Here is a 22,349-nt window from a genome sequence, read left to right on the forward strand (position 1 = left end):
CCTACAAACCTACAAATGTCACATTATCCCTTATGACTTACCTATGGGGTCACATAAGTCATTCTAGTGGATCTGTTGCCATGGATACACTGGAGCATTTACATAATCTTAACTAAAAGGCCAGTGGCATTTACAGAAATAACCAGAATCATGTTTATAATCAGAAGGCTGATTATAAACATACAGAAGTATCAGTACCATGCTACTGTATGTCATTCTAATTCGAGCAAAATGGTAAGACATCTTTGTACCATACAAACAGTAGAGCTAGCCATTTAGGGGTTGAACCAATGAGAATGCTGTCCATCAATTAACTGTGAATATCAATAGGCCGGAAGTACTTCATGTTAGGACTAGTCCCTGGCATCTTAGTACATAATATTTTGCACCCTTGAGGGTATTAGTTGAGGACACAACATCCTCTGTGCTGCTGTTATCTAACACAGGCAAAAACCATATGTACATGATGCCATACATGATTTGCCCTAAAATATCATGAACCCATATTTATTGTCTTCCACACATAAAACACAGAATGCACTTTCACCATTGTAGTATTTTTATTATTGTTCTTTTTTCAATTTTTATTAAAAAAAAACCCATGTTGAACCCGCTTAGCACACATAGCTGGACATAACGCAATATGTGTGCATTGTGTGTCTGTGAGGGGGTTTCCTCAAATATCATATGAGGATCAGTGCCATATACACTGCAGGCATGCAGGGCTGTGTACAGTTGGCAGTATACAGATTTTTCTCCATGTCCGTCCCCTCATTGTTCTCTCAGGGTTCCTGGTGGGTCTCACTCTCTGCCCACCATGCTGTGTCCGCTACACTTTTGGCACAAAATAAGGAATACGTGTTTTCAAGGCGTCAGCAGGCAATTTCCTCCAGTGTTCCCAGCGTGGCCTGCAGTGGTACCGTCACAGTGTGGCTAATGGTTTCTGAATGGTTTGGCATGTTGTCACAGGTACTCTGGATGATGAAGAAACACAGACTGTTAAGTGATAGCTGTTCAGCAGATTTTTTAATCTGCAGAATAATTCATTGTGTCATCAATAGTTTCAATGGTAAATTTACTAAGATGGGAGTTCTATTGAAGATGGGGTGTTGCTATGGGCAACCAATCAGATTCTATCTATTATCTTCTAGAAGGTGCTAAATAAATAAGTAGATTCTGATTGGTTGCACATAGCCCATGACTGTCCTATAACTCTTATTAAAGAAGGTAAAAACATCCTAAAGCCCTCCTCTGTCTGTTTCACTGTGTGTCTCCGTTCGTCTAGCCACCTATTCATTTAAGTATTTGCACTCACCAGAGACTCTTGTCTCTTTGGGCCCAATTCAGACCTGATCGCTACTGAGCAAATTAGCAGTGGCCAGCTTCTCTTTAGCAAAATCCTACTTGTTATTTAATGTGCACGCTGTGTAAATAGATGTGCACAGCTAGTGAAGACTTTGCAGCCAAGCGAATATGTCCAAATCCATTTGTAAGATGCTCCTGACTGATTTTTCCACTGGTCACCACTAATCACAAGCTCAGAATAGCCAGGGACTTACTCAATGACTACGATGAATACAGGCTTATCCAGCCCGAAACTGACATCACACCCTCTCATAAATTGCTTGGGCACGCCTGCATTTTTCTAGGCAAGCCTAGCATTGTTTTAGCACTCCCACTAACCAGCCGGTTACCACCCGCAGATGGCGGTTTACTGTCAATCTCCTTACGGATGGCTGTCGAAAGAAAAAGGTAGCAAGATTTCTTTGCTAGCAGGCATTGCACATGCACATTGTGGCCCAAGTGCATGTGCAGTGTATCAGCCGCTGTGCAAATTCACACAGTAGCGATCAGGTCTGAATCTGGCCCATTATCTGCTATTTCACTATCTCTTTCCTGCAATACTTTATTTGAAGTCACTTACATATGTGTGGAAGCTCGGAAGGACGTGGATGGGCTTCTGACATCTGGTAATGTCAGCTGGCTTCCGGGGCATTTGCATGAGAACGCCCAGTGTTCCCATATGTTTACATATGGGCGTTCCCATATGTAAATGGTCCGGCCCACCGTCCCACGCCCCTCCATGTCCCCCTTCTGCAATGCTGGGTGCAGGCACACGACAAACAGTTTATTCGCCGTGGCCGCACGCACCCTGCATCTGCATCTTAATATAAGAATCATTAGTAACATATTAATACTAAAAGAAAAAAGATGGAAAAGAAAGTCCGCTTGCAAGAAATTAATTTGTAATTTCAAATTGCTAAGGAGCCTATTAGCAGTTATTATGTGCAGGTGTTTTCAGAAGGTTCCTGCAATTACTGGGTATCTTCAAAATGTACCTACAGGGAACTGAGCTGTTGTCACAGATATCTTCTGCATTTGCCCATGTTTTGACTATGAACGCAGTCCCCATAGAAACCTATGGAATACAATGCATTCTGAAGCATGGTCCCCGCAAAAACGCAATCTGAAGATGGTGTTAGACAATTTTGTCTATAGCCCACAGATCACATAAAGTACGAGATGAACAATCCGTAGGATCCCTTATTACCACTCACAGCACTTACTCCCTTCACGCATGTGAAGTCAGCAGATCACACATGCACAGTAGAGTGGTGGCAGCCAGAAAATAAAAGTAAAGTAATAAATATTGGGGCAGATGTATTAAGCCTCAACAAGAGATAAATGCAAGGGTAATAAAGAGAGATAAACAACGAGCCAATCAGCTTCTTACTGACTTTTTTCAAACACAGCCTGTAACATGGCATTTAGCCAGGTGATTGGCTGGACGTTTATCTCTCTTTATTACCCTTGCATTTATCTCTTGTTAAGGCTTAATACATCTTCCCCAATGTGTTTAAACCAGTGGCTCCCAAACTGAGTGCCCTGGAACCCTGGGGTTCTACAAGGTGATAACAAGGGGACCATGGTTGGTGGTCCAATTTAAAAATTCAGATATTTATGGTCAAATTAATAGTAAAAACCAGTGGCAGACAATCATAGCATAAATACAATCAGAAGCAGAACATAATTCAACCTAAGGATGACACGTGAGCACAATTTACTGAATTTAACAATAATTTGCAGAATTTCTCAATAAGAACCTTTTGGCCTAGTGGTGCAATAAAAAAAAAATACTGATACTTGAGGGTGTAATGATTCACAGAAGTTTGGGAACTTTAGGTTCACTGGATTGTTAGATTGCTTTATGGTGTGTACACACTTGTACAATGTGCATGAGATTTTGACTATAAAGTCAAAATCTCATCTGGATCTCATCCAGATCGCACATGTTTTAACCCTTGCGATCCCGATGCGCGCTCCCGTATCGCAGCCAGAAAGTCTTGGCTGAATAGACTATATAGTTTTACTGATATCCAGGCTTCAGCACAGATGGTTTAATCAAAATAATCTTGTTCAAGCCTTGACATCACTAAAACCTGCACTGTTAGCAGGAGCATAACGAGATCATTGTGGACCCCATAGCAACATTTTCAAAGGACCCCCCTGCACTCCACAAAAATAGGGTAGTGGGGGGTGGGGGTCGTTTTGTTAGGGTTAGGCACTTAGTAGGGGGGTTAAGTTTAGGTTTCCACACCCAAAACGCCAGCTTCCTTTCAGTCAAACAGTGGGTGGATTACACAATTTTGTCGCTATATGGGACCGCCCATGTTCAATGTGCTGTAGTCCAATAATCGCTCAATTTGCGACTTTGCAGATTAGTGATCCATGCTGAATTAGCCCCATAACGGACAATATATGCATTGTATAAAATAACTGGTGGTATTATATAGTGGTATTCATTTTACAAGAGATCTTGGTACTTGTGTAGTTTCATGGCGCCGCCGCGCGCACACTCTGTCTCTGAAACTTGGCAGCCTGCCAGAAGCTCTGTTTAACTGTGCGCGTGCCGCTCTAGCTCTGTTTAACTGTGCGCGTGCCGCTCTATCTGTAAGCAACGTATTGTCAGCTTACGTTATCAGCGTAGCGCCAGGCAGCAGCAGCAGCATTGCTCTGCCCAGGCGCTGACAGGTCACTGTGGTACTTGTAGTTCCACAGTGAAATAGGCAGCCCTGCGCACCACTGACAACGGGGGCATGTAAAAGTGGACACCCCGGCACACCGCTATCAAAGGGGGAGTCTTCCATGCAGACGCTAAATTTAGACGCATAAGCGTCAGAAAACCGGACTACCTGCTAGCCGCTAACAAGCCGGGGTTTCTGGACTTAGGCGCTAAAGCGTCTGAAACCCGACTAACTGCTAGCCGCTAAGAAGCCGGGATTTCTGGACTTAGACGCTAAAGTGGGGGTATGAAAAGGTCGAAAGGACGCGTACCGCCGCCGCTTGCCACGCTTCGGGTTGGCGTGGATAGTGGGATTTACATGGTCGACAGCTGTTGCGTCGACTAGTGGCACTGTGGACAGGTTTCAATAGTTTACCCCTAGACCCAACTAAATTTAGATGCTTTAGCGTCTAAATTTAGATGTACCCCTAGTCCCAACTAAATTCAGAGGCTTTAGCGCCTAAGTCCAGAAACTCCGGCTTGTTAGCGGCTAGCAGGTAGTCCGGTTTTCTGACGCTTATGCGTCTAAATTTAGCGTCTGCATGGGGGACTCCCCCTTTGATAGCGGTGTGCCGGGGTGTGCCCGGGGTGTCCACTTTTACATGCCCCCGTTGTCAGTGGTGCGCAGGGCTGCCTATTTCACTGTGGAACTACGAGTACCACAGTGACCTGTCAGCGCCTGGGCAGCACAATGCTGCTGCTGCTGCCCGGCGCTACGCTGATAACGTAAGCTGACAATTCGTAGCTTACAGCTAGAGCGGCACGTGCACAGTTAAACAGAGCTTCTGGCAGGCTGCCAAGTTTCAGAGACAGAGTGTGCGCAAGTACACAAGTACCGAGATCTTAAATAAAATGACTGTGCAACATTTTAGTCTTGTATTTATTGAATATATGCTTGTAAGGCCATGTGTGTTTTTCTTTTAATGTTTCTAACATATAAAGACCACTCACAGACAGCAATAGCTCTATTAATTCTTATTGACTTGATCACTGACTGTGAACAGCCCGGCATAGCATGCCGCATCACAGGAAACATTGCATCTGTATACTATAGGTTAGAAACATATATTTTAAAAAATCTGTACATAAATATAAGTGCCTCTGCAATGAAGACAGCCAGCCACCTCTGACTTCTGGAGTCAAGCAGCCACTGGGTACGACATGCAGCGCAAGGGACGTAGAGACTACGGTTCCTTCTTTCTGACTGATAGAGCCACCCCCAGAGCTGGCTTGCTAGTTATACTCGTGGTATGATGACATAGGGCCAGATGCACTAAGCTTCAAAAGTGATAAAATGGAGAGTGATAAACAGCCAGCCAATCAGCTCCTAACTGCCATAGCACAGACTGTGTTTGAAAAATGTCAGACGGGAGCTGATTGGCTGGCTGTTTATCACTCTCCATTTTATCACTTTTGAAGCTTAGTGCATCTGGTCCTTGATCCTTCCGCAAGTCTAACTATCAAGCAGGCACCAGGGGCGGCTCTATCAGTCACGGTAAGACTCCTCCACCGCTCCGGATCCCCCATGCGCGGCACCAACCCTAACTCCAGTCGGGCAAAATACTCCCGGGGGAAATATAGTAATAATAATGAAATACAAGGCAGTGCAGGGGATTGCTTGCTGTCCTTTGGGGCCCCCTCAAGCCACCGGGCCTCATAACAGCTGTACTGTATTTGAAAGTATATCTAGCTGTTAAAATAGGACTAGTATTTTGGACCCATTATACACATTTCACTAGTTATCATGCCATCATTACCCATGTCTCCCTGTCTCTATTTTTGTCTCCGTAAGTGTCTCAAATCTCTCTCCCCCTTCCGTCCTTTGCCACTGTCCCTCATCTCTGCCGCACCCCTTCAATCTCCAGGTCTCTCACCTCTGTCCCCATCATCTCCACCAATGTCTTAATCTCTCACCCAATACTGCTTTCTTGTTAGTCATCTCTGTCATCTTCTCCCCTTCCTCCATCTCAGTCTCTCTCATCGCTGTACCCAAGTCACCGAGACCCAGCCAGAGCTCTCCCATACTGTCAGTTCCTGCAGCAGACCTCTTGCAGACACCCCACCCACTGTTCCTGTACGGGCTGTAGGTGCTAGCAGGAGGGAACAGTGCTGTCCTAACAGTGCTAGGGGAGAGAGCATGTGTGCCTTGAAGTCTCCCAGCCAATGAGAACTGTAAGGGGGAGGGGTGGCAACTACAGGAGATTATATAATAGATGCAGGGCCCCTTGCAGGTATACTCTGTATACAGTATCATTGAGAGCTAAGTGTTTATACAAGAAGATCACAGAATAGTTTTATTTCTGTCTTCTGCATTTACACCATATATAAATATTAGTTGCCATTCTTATACATGGAGATGTTGGGATATCTCCCATAGTAATCCTCAAATGCTGTTTTGTATATGAGTGCTTTTAGTATTATCTTTCCAACATGATTGGGATAGAGATATTATCATTACTTCTGATGAGAATGGCAGAAAAGTATACTCTAATACCTTTGTTTACACCACAGTTTAGTACCAGAGTCCTGACAAGCATGGTCTCTCGTTACTGAGATAGAGAGGTGTACTCATTCAATGGCAGTCACTATAATTTCATGAGTAACAGAGGAACACAGCAAATGGCAATGGGCAATTCACCTAACCCTGCTGTAACAACCCCATGCATAGTAAAGGCAACTAATGTAGCATTAAAATCAGATGAAATCACAGAACCATTAAGCCAATTCAGAAATTCTATCGTTTCCTAGCTTTTGAGCGTGTCATGTCACTGGATACACACCTTTTCTTGCTCCACAAAAATTCATTCTGGCTCCTAGACTGTATTTTGCCTCTCCTTAAATGAAAGGATGCAGATCTGTTATCAATATGTTTCTGGGGGTTATTTCAAATTTGCAAAGCTGCAATAACCCTAAACAACAATTTATAACATAGGGGTTGATTCACGTCCATTTGAAAGGGGCCCAATTTGTCCCCGTTCCGATGGTGTTGGGTCTGCCCATGCACGTTTTTGCAAATGTATAGTCACCGGTAGCAAATGGTTTTGGCGAGGTGGAACACCGAGCATTTTATAGCATCCCCATGAAAATACTGGGCATTCCCCTGGAAACACAGGCGGGTTGATACCTTCCGGGGGTGGGAGCCTGACATCACAGGATGTTAGCGCCCGCCCCCGCTTTGGCGGACACCGAAGGGGGAGAGAGATCATTAGATGGTCGAATGGTTTCTCTCCCCTTCAGCTGCATGCAAGGGGATGTGTTCGCGTATATCCCTTTGCTTGTTACCGAAGGGATTCGGCGGCGGGGTGCAGAGTAAAGCTGATCGCTAAGCAGCAAACGACCGCTGCTTAGCGACTGGTACAGAATTGGGCCCATAGTTTCCCCTAGTGTAAGTTAAGTTCCTCATTTATTTTATCTAGCATTATAAGGTGTGTAAAAAATAAATGTTTGAAATCCAAGCAATGACTAGAAATGTGGCCCCTATGTAAGAACATGCATGGTGGTTTTAAGGTTGTACCGTATGATGGGGGACTTCCTGCCCTTACAATTGAATCTGTCTCCTCTATCACAGGAGTAGTATGTGCCTTTTTAATGTGTAAGTCATCCTTGTTATTGTCTGTCTACTCAATCATGTCCATCATCGAGCAAAAGCTTACCAGATCCTCTGCACGTCCTCCTTCCTCATTCTCTCTTCCCAATAGATCTAAAAGCTTCTCCTTAATCAACTAGGAATTAAAAATATAGATCAAGTCAGTATCACTTTAGAGTAGGATTTTAATATTTCCTGGCAATATTGGGGCAAAACATGCCACAACCTCCATGGTCCTTGCCCCCAATTTACACAAACCCTTTCCTTATTCATTAAATCACACCCATTTGAGAATTGTATTGTACTGTACAGTATATGCTCTCTGAGATGGCAGGAACCAGCATGGTCCATCACAGGTGAATGTAAGGAAGGAGATAATCTAGATTAGAAAATTAAAGAGGCATAGATTGAATCTGTTGTTAGAGGGCATGCTGATTCTTGTAGTGTCATATTGGAGGGCCGGGGGAATGCCTCCTGTTGTTATGGTAGAAATAAATAAATGTATTTACCCAAAAAGAAATATTTTGTCAGAAAGTGAACTAGAATAAGGGCCTCAGTTCCTGCTGTATATATATATATCTGTAGTTTCTGCCCTATTATCACAATACAATAGTTTTTTGGGGGTTATGTTGCTGGTTTTGGCAGGTATCCATTTAGTCCCCCTAAAATCGTGGAAATTAGCTGACAGGCCCACAACACTCCAACAATAAGGAAGAGTTCCATGTGCCCGCTTACCGCAAGGGATTGCCAATATAATAGAGAAAGGTCAGTGCGCATTGTGACTTGCGTATAACTCTGAAACAGCCACTTGGTGAACTTCCACTTGGAAGTAGATGTCATCTCTACTGTATGTCAGAGTGGACTTGCATCAGGGTCAGAGGAACTAGCGAAGGTCCACTGCGATCAAGGGATATGCAGACAGTGGCACTATAATGAGTCAGACTGACTAATAGCATGCTGAGGAAGCAATGTGGGCACAAGCAAAAAGAGATTCGGCCCACTGGAAGGAGAGGAGGAGCCTTCACACCCAAACAGCTATGCAAAATCATAATGCACTGCAGGTGGGGCAGGTGGTAATGCCAGGTCCCTCCCTGTGGAGGGATTGCAAAATTTTGCAATTGCCTCGCTAATATATGAGCACTTTGCTGAACAGCGACGCACTTGCATTTTTACTGTATGTGACATCAAGCAGCTACCGCAACCCGCCCTGAAAACGGTCCGGGTGCGCCTCTGTTGTCGGAACCGCACCCCCCAATGTTGTGTCAGTGCCCAGCCAGACTGCAGTTTAATGGTTCCCATATGCACCCCACAACATGGGCGCATGCACAGAATTTGATATTGCTATTCTGCGGCAATCCTGAATCAGACCCAGAGATTAAGATTTGGGTGGGTTATATATTTCTCTGCAGGGTAGATACTGGTGAAGACACCCCACCTAGATCTAACTCTCTCTGCACATTACATCTGCCCCACCTGCAGCGCCACATTTTGCCCCGTTACTTGAATTTTTGCTTTACATGAATCAGGCACTATGTGTTATTGTAATTTGATGAATCATCACCTATTTTCTTTATTACGGTAATTTACCAAGGATAATGATGTGTAATTGCAGATATTCCACAGAAATTAGTTAACTCCTTTGCATCTTTTGTATTTTAGCATTTTAGCAGTGGCGTAACTAAAGAGGGTGCAGGGGATGCAGTTGCTATGGGGCCCGGCGGGTTGGGGGGCCCCAAGGCAATCCCCTGAACCCTCTATAATATAGTGAGACCAGCATGTAACTTACTGGTTGAGAGGACAGAGGTGAAGCTGCTGCAGACTCCGGAAGCACTGTGCAGTAACTGCCGCTGCCCCATCCTGTCATCATGAGCATGTCACTGTCTTACGTGGTGAGAGCACGGAGGACGGAGGTGAAGCCGCTTCATGTGCAGTTTCTGAAACTATAGTAGCTGCGGCGCCGTCTGTGTGTGGCTGACGGGCTGTTCAAACACTTTACTGCGCATCCGTCAGCCACGCTTAGCCGGCGCCTCAGCTACTGACTTGCATTGCTCATGATGACAGGATGGGGCAGCGGCATAACAGCGGAGGTGGCATAATAAAGGATACTGTATATGGGGTGTGGGGGGGAGGGACAACAATGGCTATAAACTGGAGGACATGGGGAACAATTAGGTCTATGTGGGCAGAGGGTGGCACAATAATGGATATACAGGGAGGAGATGATGGCCCAACCTGGCCTGTGGCAGCAGTGATTAAAAATAAAAATTGTAAAACTTTGAAGGGTGCATTGGAATTGCCATGGGGCCACCACAAATCATTGTGCCCCATAAAAATTGCATCCCCTGCACTCTGTAGATAGAGGGGCCAGCCTGCCTCTCTGGCTATGCCCCCTCCTGTTCATCAAAGCCCCCTCACATTTGTCAGTCTGTCTCTCCGTCTATTCCTCCGGCCGGCTGGGAATGCTATGGGGCCCGCAGAGTTCTTGTTACGCCTCTGCATTTTAGTAGTTTAGCATGCTAAATAGTGACACTGAAAGCAAGATGCAAACAAAAGATGGCCGCTGTGTCATAGTAAATGCCCTATGACTGTATGCAGGGACAGACTACAAGACGTTACTGCCCCTGTTTCACAACAAACCCTAATACCATTTAAATAACATAGTTTAGTTCCAAACATATTCTGCTAATTGCTACTAAAGTGGATGAATCGATTTCCATATTGTAAAGAGGGGAGGTTTGTATTACTTATTTTGTGTGTGATTTTGGTGCTGTACATAGTAATTAGTAGCATAAAAGCAGAATAATCACATGATGATGATAGAGGGCAACGTAAAATACCGTGCTAATTACATAGATTGCCAGTGAAGTCACATGTTAAGGCCACATGTAAAAGTGTTTATGATTTTTGCTTCATAATTAACGAGTGCATGGCTTTTGTGTAATTATGTTTGTCATTGACTCAAATGTTTGTTTCTTTTGTGATAATTCACACTCTGCCAAATTGAACTGCAAGTGATTTGAACACAGTAGTATAAGCAGGTCAGACAGTGCAATATAAGACATGGCCTGGGTTATTATTCACCTCATAGATGTAATCGAACAGCTCCAATATAGTCAGGATACTAGCTCCTATAAACAGTGCCATCTGACCGCCTATGTCACCTGTGGGTGGGGATGGGACAGTGTCAGTTAATCCAGCTGATACATTCATTCTACACATCAAGTTTATGGTGCCTACACACGCACCGATGCCGGCGGTGCGATGCTATGCGATGGGGTGCGCGCTTCCGCGGCACCTCATCGCACAGTACAAAAAGTATGTGCTGCACATACTTTTTGTACTAGCTTTTTATCGCATAGCTTCGCATCGCATGCACATCACATGCACAAGGCATACGATGCGATGCTATGTGTGCTAGTTAAGCACAGAACGCACGCCGGGATCGATGCGTCTGTGGGCACCTTTAGAAACAGTATTTTATAAATTAGAGAATGTTATTATTTTAAAGTATAAACCTCCTACAACTCTTACTAATCACATGCTTTCACTTTTTTACTTTTAAACCATTTACTGTATGTACACTCCAAATTGTTTATACTCAGGCCCTGACCGTGATTTGTAAGTAATTTAACAGCAGATAACTTTATATCTAGAATAAACCAAGTTGCCAAGGAGAGCAAATATATAGTTTTCTGTGCAGGATAAATGCTGGTTGCTTTTGCATGTAGCCCACAAATGCTATCTTTATTTTTGCATTGCAATTTGGATTTAAGTTTGGAAACCCCCCTCACAAATCTAACTCTCTGTACGTTACATCTACAGTGCAGCATGGTTTTGCATAATTACTATCTAATTAATATTATTATTATTATTTTTTTTGCATTATTTCCAAATCAGTATCAGGACCTCAGCTGCTTACAGTAGGTTACAACATAACTCAATAGGGTAGTGTGCATTAGATCATATTATGCGGGTTATTCAAGTTCATTCGGTCCTCCATGCATTCGCACGGAGGACCGATGTTGCGCGTCTGCGCATGTGCAGACGTTGGGTGCGTGCACCCACGGCGAACTTCTGGTTCGCCCATATCCGTCCCAGCGTGCATGCTGAAAGTTACTTTTATATGCGTGTACCTTCCACATCTTTCGATGGTCGCCGACCACCCGGCGAATGAACGCCCACCGACCCCCCCTCGCAGCGCGGGTTCGCCCGCACAGGCTGCGAATGGATGTTTAGCATAAACATCCATTTGTATGCCTGCGGGTAACCTCCTACATCTTTCGATGGTCGCGGACCATTGAAAGATGTGGAAGGTACACGCATATAAAAGTGACTTTCAAGTCACTTCCATATGCGCGCACGCTGGGACTGATATGGGTGGGCAGCTTTCATCCGGTGATGGCAGCTGCCAGCCCCCCGCACCCGCGTCACTGCCTCATTACTATGAGAACGCCCAGCGTTCCCATGGGAACGCCCATGGATGCTGGGTGTTCCCATATGGTAATGGGGCAGCCCGGTGCCCCCCCGCCCTTCTCCGCCCTCGCACGCCATCTATATGCATACGTGTGCTCGCCACGCTTTGGGCTCGGTGGCTCACTGTGCTCGCCACACTTTATAACATCAACTCCATGCCCACGTGGACACTGGGGGTATGACGTGGATAGTGGGGATATTAACCATTGTGTAGTTTGAGGGCTCCAGAAGCAGTTACGTAGTTTATGTAGGCAGCATAGTGCTGTATTGGTATTCTCAATACAGCACTACGTAAACTATGTAACTGCAGCCCTGAAACTAAACACACCTAAACTAAAGTACCGAATTTTATAAAGCTTACGTTGAAGAAGGGCATACATAATGTAGTACACCCATATAAGTGAAATATGTTTGAAATCCAAAGATTGTAATACTCTTTTAGTTACAATACTATACAGTATGTCCATTCTGAAGAACAGGGATATCCTATTATACCTGATAAAACACCAGGTGTGACAAAAAAAAATGTTGTTTTTTTTGCACTTTTTACCAATGGTTTAACAATGGTTTTTTTATCAGGCTTTTTATGTACATTGTGCTACAGAGCCAGCTGGACTGCCTAAAGCCAAAGTCTCCTTCACAAGCCAGTTGTATAACCTTCATTACATGCATATGGGCAGTATGACTGGCGGGTCCCTGAGCGCCCATACACGTGTGTTTAGCAGCATTACAATGTGAGCTACATGGGGCAATAGTGTTCAGGCTCTGACCACGTGTAATAGGATAGCCGCATAAGTTGTTATACATGTACAAACTCACCAAGCAGCCCGGCCACCTCATATGCTTTTCTCTGCTCTATAATTTCATAATTCAAAGCTTCAAAGAACACATCAAGAACAAGGATATTCTCCCTGTATAGTGAGAAAAGAAAAGGACATAGTTAGTGGCTGGGAGACCCCTAGAATGTACTTACCACCTATAGATAACAGCTAAGAAGTAGTTTTGTTTACTTATCTTCTACCAATCCTGCTGACTGGCCAATTATATATTTCTCATGTAAATCACCAAAACTATGAACTTTGGAAAGGCTCTTACAGGCAACTTTGCATATGGCAAAGCCTTTTATTTTCTCCACTGGAGGGGGCTCTTGTTTCCATGACAGCAGCATAAGAGCCCCTCCCCCCGCCCCCCACCACCGGTTTTAAAACTACCCTGTGACAAGCCTACTTTTGTGCCATCTTCATTGTGTACAAGTCTAAATCCCAGACATACATATGTATGGAGAATTAATGGGTGGCTTGTCGGCTGCTAATAGTCATAGCCAGGTGGGCCATACAGCAGGTATTTTGATAACCTAGATCAGTCATTCTCAAACCTTCTTGAATCACAGCCATGGCACCCAGTTATAGAACCAATGCCCTAGACAGAACATGTTTATGCGAAAATGTATGGATAATACAGCACAATATAATACCCCTTTTACACCAGAACTTTGTTCTGGGTTATTGCGGCTGAAGTCCAGGCTGGGGCTTGGTGTAAATGGGCTAAAAAAATAATATGGGTCCTGTTCCCCGGCAATCTGACCCTGGAAATGCTCAGGGTCGGACACGGGGCTTATCCGGGGTTAGGGGCTGTGTCACTGGTACTTACACAAGTTATTTGACCCAGAGATCATTGCAAGAAGCTGATTGGCGTTTCTGTGGCTCTGACAGATGATGTAATCTGCTGGAGACCCACACAGAGCAGCAGAAGCAGTGATACCAGGCTGTTTATAGCCTGTACCCTACACTATAGCAACAACCTGTGTTGCAAGCACTCCCCACAGTGTGTTTACAGCACCATCTGCAGCAATACACGCTGGCTGTCACGCAGTGTTTACCACAGCATCACCCTCAGCCTGACTGTTTGACAGACCCCAAACCTGACCTTTTCAGTATAATAAAGCAAAAAAAACTTGAAGAGTCCAAAAAGCCCATTTTTAATGACAGCAGCAAGGTAAGGCAGGGCTGATCAGTTTTCAGTGTGAAAGGGCATTACCAGGGAATAACCCGGATTGAAGTGATGTGTAAAAGGGGTCTGAGGCAGGGCACGCCCTGGCAATTTCCGTGTTCAAATTCCCAGGTCCTACCCGGGATTCTGGTGTAAAAGTGGTATAAATGAACTTGTGTAATAATTTGCTGCACTCATAACACAACAGTCGTCACTAGTAGTTCAGCTTACTGTCCTGCAACTGTGCATATAACCAACTATTACAGTAGGTAATCATGAGTAAAGATACTGATTCAGTATTTGCAGGCCTAAACCTGATCATTCCAGGTTCTAGGAACTTATTTAAATTCCCTAGAGATACCATTTTCACACCATACTGGTAGGTTGGTCCCGGGACATGGACGCCGTGTCTGCCCAGGATACAATCCAGGTCTGACACTTTCACACTAAACCCAATGAGATCAGACTTGTCTATAAACTCCCCCTTCCTCTGACTACATTACAGTCTACAATGCTTATTACAACAACGTACGAAATGTACTTCTCCGACTTGTTGAGTTTCTTCTCCAGATACTTGATAGATGTTTTGCTGGGGATTTTCACCATGGACAGCTCCTTGTTGTATCTGGTATGATTACATGGCATTGTGCACACACAGAAACCTCCATCTTTTTCCGTTAACAAACCTTTAGAGACAGGGGAACAATGAAAACCATAACCGGAACTAGCATTCATTAATATCCCCAGTACTTCCTGTATACAATGTTCAGGTTACATGGAGAACGCACAATGTATAAGTAATGATAAAGTAAAGCGAAGATGAAAAATTGATTGAGACCATATGACTGTGTGGAAAGATAATCATATTTATGGCTGTGTCTCGAACAGAGAGGAAGAATTACTGTTTTTAAACATTTACTGTTTTTTTGCAATAGATTTTATCAAACTAATTTAGGGGTTTTATTTTGTTGCTTAATATATGTAGTAGGTGCACACAACCAACAGTACATCACTGATACATTTATTATGGATAGACCAAATATTTTTTAATACTGTATCATGGTGATAAATATCCTAGAACTACCTCACTGAAACTAGGCTGCAGTGTTGGCTCCAGAGGAGGGGCTGTAGTATGGCCTAAAATTCAAATAGGGGAGGCACAGCAACTGCCAGTGAGTCACTTTAGAATGGCAGTTGGTGGCAATTGTTGTGCCTTCCCTTTTTGAATTTGTAACTGTGCTGCAGCCGATCCTCTGGAGCCTCCCAGCTAGGTTGTTGTTTAGACAAGGTTGTTACATCAGCCAACAAGAAGGTTTTGCTGATTGGGATTCTACAACATGCAAAATGCATAATGGGGAAACTATTTTTTTGTAACAGCAGTAGTATACCACAAAGTCAGCACAACACATATATAGGTCTTGTAAATGCACCACTTTATTTCTATAAGAATGACAATTTAATGGAAATTATATGCTGCACTTTATCTGTCATCAAATTAGTATTTCTAAGTATTGGATTATAAGGTAATGATGGTGCTTCTAATGTACATTTTGTTCTATCCAAAGAAAAAGATCTATATCTATTGATTGGTATATGATGAATCCAAAATATCTCTCTCCATTGGGCGATAAGATCTAATTACATTTGCAGAAGATGCAATGAAAAAACATGCAAATAATGAACGTGTTAAACAAGAAAAAAAATCAGATCTGAAAAACAATAACATCCTAATTAAAGAGATGATTCAAAATACGAAGCTTCAAGAAAAAAAAAATCGAATTAGCATAAAGAGTAGAAATGAACTATAGCAAGAGGTGCTAATGTGTAGAGACATAATCAGATTTCATGTAATATTAGGCATATTACCAACATTAACAGTTTTGTTATGCTTGTGATCTGTACAATACACAGTTTTAATAAAATGTGTATTTTGTTCATGGAATGTGGAGGTGTTTTTTCAGTGTGTAATGACAGTCAATTTTAGCGGCAGGGATAAAGCCACTCCAACTTTTCAAACGGAACTCGCAGCATTGCGAATCAACCAGAATATGTCTATGTGTGCACTATATAAATAACTGCTAATAAATAATAAATAAATTATGTAAATCCTTTCCAAGTGCACAATTAGAGCAGAACCAAAATTTTGTTTTTAAAAGATTTCTAATCTAAAAAATATCTGATCTGTAAAAATAGTTAATGTACTGTACATATCATTTTTTTTATTTCTTCCCATCAAATGTATCTTATGGCATTATTGTGCTAATCACACACAAGCAGCTTCTGTTGATTAAAATGATACACAGCATGTATATATATTCTGTATTAGATTGCAAATGTATCTGCATAAAAAATGTGATGCTGCAGTACAGTGTTTCCCAGCCAAACAGTGTAACGTTATTTGTTATGCAGATACAGTCACATGATACAATCAAGGTGATAAAGCTTTGAGCATACATAGCAAAACGCGTTGTTGATTCATGGACCTAAGACCTGAGGAATAACCCACTTCCATTTGGAAACTGTAGACCACCTGCTGAATCTTCTGATCCTGTCCGAACCAATCCATTGAGGACTTACATATTGGCTCTTCCTGGACATTGGATTTCCTTAGGAGAAGGTACCCCGGACCAATCAAAGTTCTATATACTGCCACAAACAGGTTGAACCAAGCAGCAACCAGGAGTTGTATAAAAAGGAGCTACAAGTTTGCCTCTGGACAATAACATCGATCAGTGCAGGTTTATCCACAACCAATGGTGACCATAATCCTGAACAGGTCCAATTAATACCATTATTATCAATACCACTAATTGTATTAATTTTTATTGTCTTATAATGTAATTGTATATGTGTCATTAAATTTAATCGTTTTTAATTGATGTATGTATTTGTGTGAATACTCTTAGCGCTGCTTTCTTCTTTCTTTTGCTTAAACTTTTTGACTACATCTGGGGAGCTGACCACCCCCATTAAGCAGCAGCTTTCTTAAGGGAACAGCACATAATCAGGCGCTCTAGATTGACTTTGGTTGATCATTTTCTCCACATCTTAGTATAAACAACCTTCTCTTATTCCTATTACTTTGCTGCTGGAACTTATCCTAATGTTATATCCCTATAAGATATATTTTATAGCAAAGACTGTTTGGTATTCCTTTTTCAACTGTTAATAATAATGGCCTAACAGCAGAGATGGATTTTATTAACATAAACATTTATTTATATAAAATGAAGTGGCTAATACAGGTTGAGTATCGCTTATCCGAAATGCTCAGGACAACAAGCATTTTGGGTAAGGGATTTTTAGGGATTTTGAATTTGTTTTCATACTTACCTAGTACCCTGGTGGTGCCCCGATGGTCCCCCAATGTACACGGTATCCCCCGGCATCCATGGTGGCCTTCAGGATCCTCTTCAGTGGCATCTCCAGTCCTAGGGGTGCATTTCACCAGTGCATGGGTGTGTTGGTGATGTCATTTGCGTAATGCACCCTTGAGACCGGACCTGCCGTTGAAGAGGATCCCGGAGGCCGCTGTGGACATCTGGGAACTAGGTAAGTATGAAAAAAGGGGCTGGGAAAAAAAATAAAAACCAAATATTCTGAAAAACCACGGTTTTCGGAATATTTTGGTTTTGGAATACACGGATAAGGGAGATCCGACCTGTACCGATATAGCAAGGACACATATAGGTCATAGACAACATAAAACATACATTAAGGTATTTTCAACATTGAAAAAGGAAGTTCTTTTTATTTGATGGGAAGAGGCAATATTACTTACGCTCACCCAAAAAAGTCAAAGTCCATATCAGGGGAGAACACCTCTGGGGCTATGCTCACCCTTTTTCCCATAAAGAAATTCTTCCTTGAAGTGGTAAATACCTTATTTGATTTGTGGATTGACAGAGGTGGGATGAACCAACCAAGGTAAAAATTACAGTACTTGTTTCCTAGAACGGCGCCCACGATTTTGATCTTAGGCATAGCAAGTAAAAAAATTGCGTCGGACGCATCGCATGCGGCCAAAAAATCGCATGCGATGCGACCGACGCGATTACCGCGATTTTACATAGGGAACAATGTTAAATGGCCCAACTGACCCGATTTCACCTAGGGAACAATGTTAAATGGCCCACAGACCCCAAATACCCACCCTGAAGTGTGAAATGGCCCCCCAATTGTTAACGCCACCCCACGATCAACGTCAACCCGAAGCGTGGCGAGCGGCGGCGGTACGCGTCCTCCGACCTTTTCCTACCCCCACTATCCACGTCGGCATGGAGTTGAGAATAGAAAGTGTGGAGAGCGTAGAGAGCCACCAAGCCCGAAGCGTAGCGAGCGGACGCGGAATACGAGCCCGAAGCGTGGCGAGCGAACGTGGAATACATGTTAAGTAATCCGCGTTCCCTCGCGGGGCTCGATGCGATCGCCACGCTTCGGGCTCGTATACCGCGTCCTCTCGCGGGGCTTGCTACGCTTCGGGCTCGGTGGCTCGCTTAAATCCATCCAAATTGTAGAAAAGCTATTTATTTTATTGAAGGTATTCCAATCCAGTTGGCTTGGACCTCCCACTGCACATGCAGGAACAGGAAGTCACTGTCAGGGAGAGTGCTGTTAGACCATTCTTATTAACGGATGCGCAGAAAAATCTGCCATTCTTTTGTACTAACAGTAATGCTGACACAAATATTTATGCATGGAACAGGTCACCGCTGGAGGCTGTATGAGGGTAGCACTGCAGGATGAAAGCAGCACCATTGACTCCAGAGACATCGATCATTGGTAATTAGCTTGGCGCTAAGTAGAAGACATCTGTCTTCCACTCTAACAAAGTGACAATATGGCGTTGCATATGTGCAGAACTCTTGTCAATGGCCATCTTGGTTAGGGATTTATAGCCTTCCTGTAGAAGCCTAAAGATGTAGTATACATAATAACACTCTCCAACTTCAGCAATATTAGCACACGGTTTAAACTGAGTGGAATTCTTCTCGTCTTTAGGGTAGACTGAAATGACCTGATATTCTCCAGCATGTTTGAACTATAGTATCTGCAGAGCCCTATTTCATATCTACTATAGCTGGGCAGCCCCAGGTGGCAGGCTTCTGCTTTAGTCGTTAAACACTAATGTACAATATACTTACTAGATCTGTTTCTCATCTATTGAACTTTATTGATCCATTTGTTTTTTTTCCTCTACATCCTTTCTCCGGTTAAGATGTATTAGGTGACTTGTGCGACAAGATGTATTAGCTGACTTGTATGACAGCTTATTGTTAAAAGAAACACTTTCCTATCTGGGTCATTAGACAGTGAGAGGATACACGGACAATAAAAGCTGAGGAACACAAGAAAATGAAATAGTCCAGATCCAGTGGTGAGCAGCGTTTGCTGTTTATATAGATGAAGACATGAAAACACTTATGTGGATGTGTGCGCACACAGACATTTCCCCCAGTGTGTTTTAAGCTCCTTGGCCTAATCCTATACAATTCTAAAGAAAGATTTTCAGAAAGATGCTTGGTATAAAGGACCGTGTGCCAGCATCAAAATGATGCAGCCAGCTTTAGACTAAGTGCAGCCCTTAAGTTATATTTCGCCTATGTGTGATAACTATTATGTTAATATTCAGAAATGATTACGGTAGCTCATATCTAAACCTCTTCACTTGATATTCATCTTTATCTATAACACCATTATAGATAACATACAAGACTTTACCACTGAAACGATTATATTATATCTAGTGTTTCATCTAATAATATGATTGATATTTTATATAAAGAAACGTAGCACTAAGTCAGCTAGCTTAAGTCTACGGGGTGTATTCAACAGTGGCGTAACTATAAAATTTGTTTCCCCCCAGCCAAAATAGTTTCAGTAATACCCTTACACATTACGCCACACACACTGTAATGACCCTTACTTATGGTTGGATGATTCCCATCAAATAGCAGAGACAGAAGAGAGATAGTGAGGAAAGAAAAAAAGGAGAGATAGAAAGAAAAGAAGAGTGACAGAATAATAAAGAAAATTAGTGAGAGAAAATGAGAGTGGGAAAGGGGGAGTAAAAGTGCGCATGGGAGGAGTGAAGAAAGAAAGGGTGGGCAAAGAGAGATACAGAGAGAGGGGGTATAAAGAGAGGGATGGATAAGGTTGAGAGAGACTAAAAGAAAAAGGAGAACAGTGTGAGGGAGAAGAGAGAAAAAGAGGAGAGCAGATATGACTGCTACTCCCCTGCACCTTTCACAATATAGCTGTACTATGTGAAGTACCTAAAGCAGCCTTGAGTCCTCTAAACTAAGCAGTGTTTCCTTTCAGCTCCTGGAAGTTCCCATGTTGGAAGCTTTGGCAGTAGAAGGCCCCATCATACCCTCCTGGAGCAGCTGGTAAGTGCCAGGCAGCTATTGGAAGTGGCGGAGCAGTCCTCTTTTATGCGCCGGGGCAGTCACTAGAGCGTCAATAGAGGAGGGGGAGAAGAGGGGATGGGCTAAACCACAGCCTCCTGAATTTGTACAGCCCGCAGCAACCTGATGACATCAAACTGTCACACCAACATCATGGGCACAGGATGAGTAGAAGAGTGAAGAGCAGCACAGGTCTCCTTCCCTGCAGCAGCGCCTTGTTTATTGTTGGTTCTTCCTGCAGACCCCGCAGACACAGGCTCCCACAAGCCACAGCGGGGTCTGCTGCAGCCTAGTTATGCCACTGGTATTCAATGCTTTTTGTGAGCGGTGACAGCGAGCAGTGCTGCCTGCTCGCTGTCACACCTCGCAGGGTCAATATTCAAATGAGCCCCTGCACACGCCATTTCCCCCTCGTTAGTTTTTGTTGCATTAGCAGCGAGCCTTGCTGTTTGGGGGAATCCTAATCGTTATTTGACAGCAAGGATTTCCACAGCACGATGAATAGGGTGAACGGCTGATACGGGGGTTAAACAGCAAGGATTGCTTGTTTTCATTGATCCCCGCCATTTTACCCTCTCATTGGCCGCATTGAATATGGCCCTATCTATTTACCCAACTACTTATGAAGTTGTTAAATGAAAATATGTATTGTAAGGTGTATGTAGAGATAGCAGCAAAATAAGGGGTTTTGAGCAGTCGCACAGAAATTAATTATAATAAATGTAGGGTGAACTCTCTTATACGTATTGTCAGCAATCTGTGTCTAACGTTGGAGGGTGTGCTACCATAGACACTGGTTGGAAACAGAATATGAAGGTATAGGAAAAGAGTGTCTGGGGCTGGTGCACCTGAAGAAAGAACTTGACTAATAAAACTTAATATTTATTGGGATATTTTTAAAATAGTTGCGAAATAAAAACCAAACATACAAACATATAACAACATTAAAAAGGATAAATATCCTCACTTAGTGAACCCCACTCTGTTGTGTTCCTCCAATATTTTAAATAATGCAACGCAAAGTCAGAGTGTGCTTAATTAGTATACAATTTAGGGACCATGCCCTGATACACACTTGCAATTAGACCTGTTTTTTGTCTTTCAATCACAATTATTTTATTGTAGCGATTGTTGAATATATATAGAGAGGTCTAACATCAACCGGCTGACCTGTCAGAGCCGAGTGCGCTACAGACGGAATTGTAAGTCCCGTCAGGCGCTGCCACTCTTTGACAGGAGCCGCCGATGAACGCTGTTCTGCCGTCGATAGCCCGAGTATGGACAAGTGCCTTGTGCACAGTCTCACCAGTACGGGTAGGCAGAACAGCCCAGGGACGTGCTCAGGCGCCTGAGATCACGTCACTGCCAGGGTCACTGTACGTTAGGACCTAAGGAAGCTTATATGCGAAGCGTACGCAGACCTCCTACACACTTAGTGTGTGAAATACCCCACTCTCCCTTCCCCACTTACAATGTTTTTTTGAATCTGTATCAGCAGTTACGCCACTGTTGAATACACCCCGTAGACATAAGCTAGCTGACATAGTGCTACGTTTCTTTATATAAAATATCAATCATATTATTAGATGAAATGCTAGATATAATATAATCGTTTCAGTGGTCTTGTATGTTATCTATAATGGTGTTAGTGAATATCAAGTTAAGAGGTCTTGATATGAGCTGCCGTAATCATTTCTGAATATTAACATAATAGTTATCACACATAGGCGAAATATAACTTAAGGGCTGCACTTATTCTAAAGCTGTCTGTATCCAAATTTTCATATTCATATTGATGGGACATTCGTATTTGTATTTACAAATACGAATG

At 43.1% G+C, this 22,349-nt stretch overlaps 1 protein-coding gene across 3 annotated transcripts in view; it reads right to left on the reverse strand.

Annotated features, from left to right (window-relative positions):
• Positions 1–541: 541 nt before the first annotated feature.
• ASIC2 (acid sensing ion channel subunit 2) overlaps positions 542–22,349 on the reverse strand; it is a 679,528-nt gene continuing 657,720 nt past the window's right edge. For 2 of the 3 annotated variants that reach the window (XM_083146954.1, XM_083146952.1), the window contains exons 6-10: positions 14,644–14,797; positions 12,942–13,033; positions 10,731–10,810; positions 7,717–7,785; positions 542–974 (exon numbers count right to left, since the gene is read on the reverse strand). In XM_083146954.1, coding sequence (XP_083003080.1) covers positions 873–974; positions 7,717–7,785; positions 10,731–10,810; positions 12,942–13,033; positions 14,644–14,797 — 497 coding nt within the window. In that variant the 3' untranslated portion in view covers positions 542–872. Of the gene's footprint in view, positions 975–6,843; positions 6,898–7,716; positions 7,786–10,730; positions 10,811–12,941; positions 13,034–14,643; positions 14,798–22,349 lie in introns of all 3 variants that reach the window. The other variant, XM_083146955.1, reaches the window with a different exon arrangement.

Source organism: Crinia signifera, chromosome 6 (assembly GCF_055691185.1).
Source record: "Crinia signifera chromosome 6, ASM5569118v1, whole genome shotgun sequence".
NCBI lineage: Eukaryota > Metazoa > Chordata > Amphibia > Anura > Myobatrachidae > Crinia > Crinia signifera.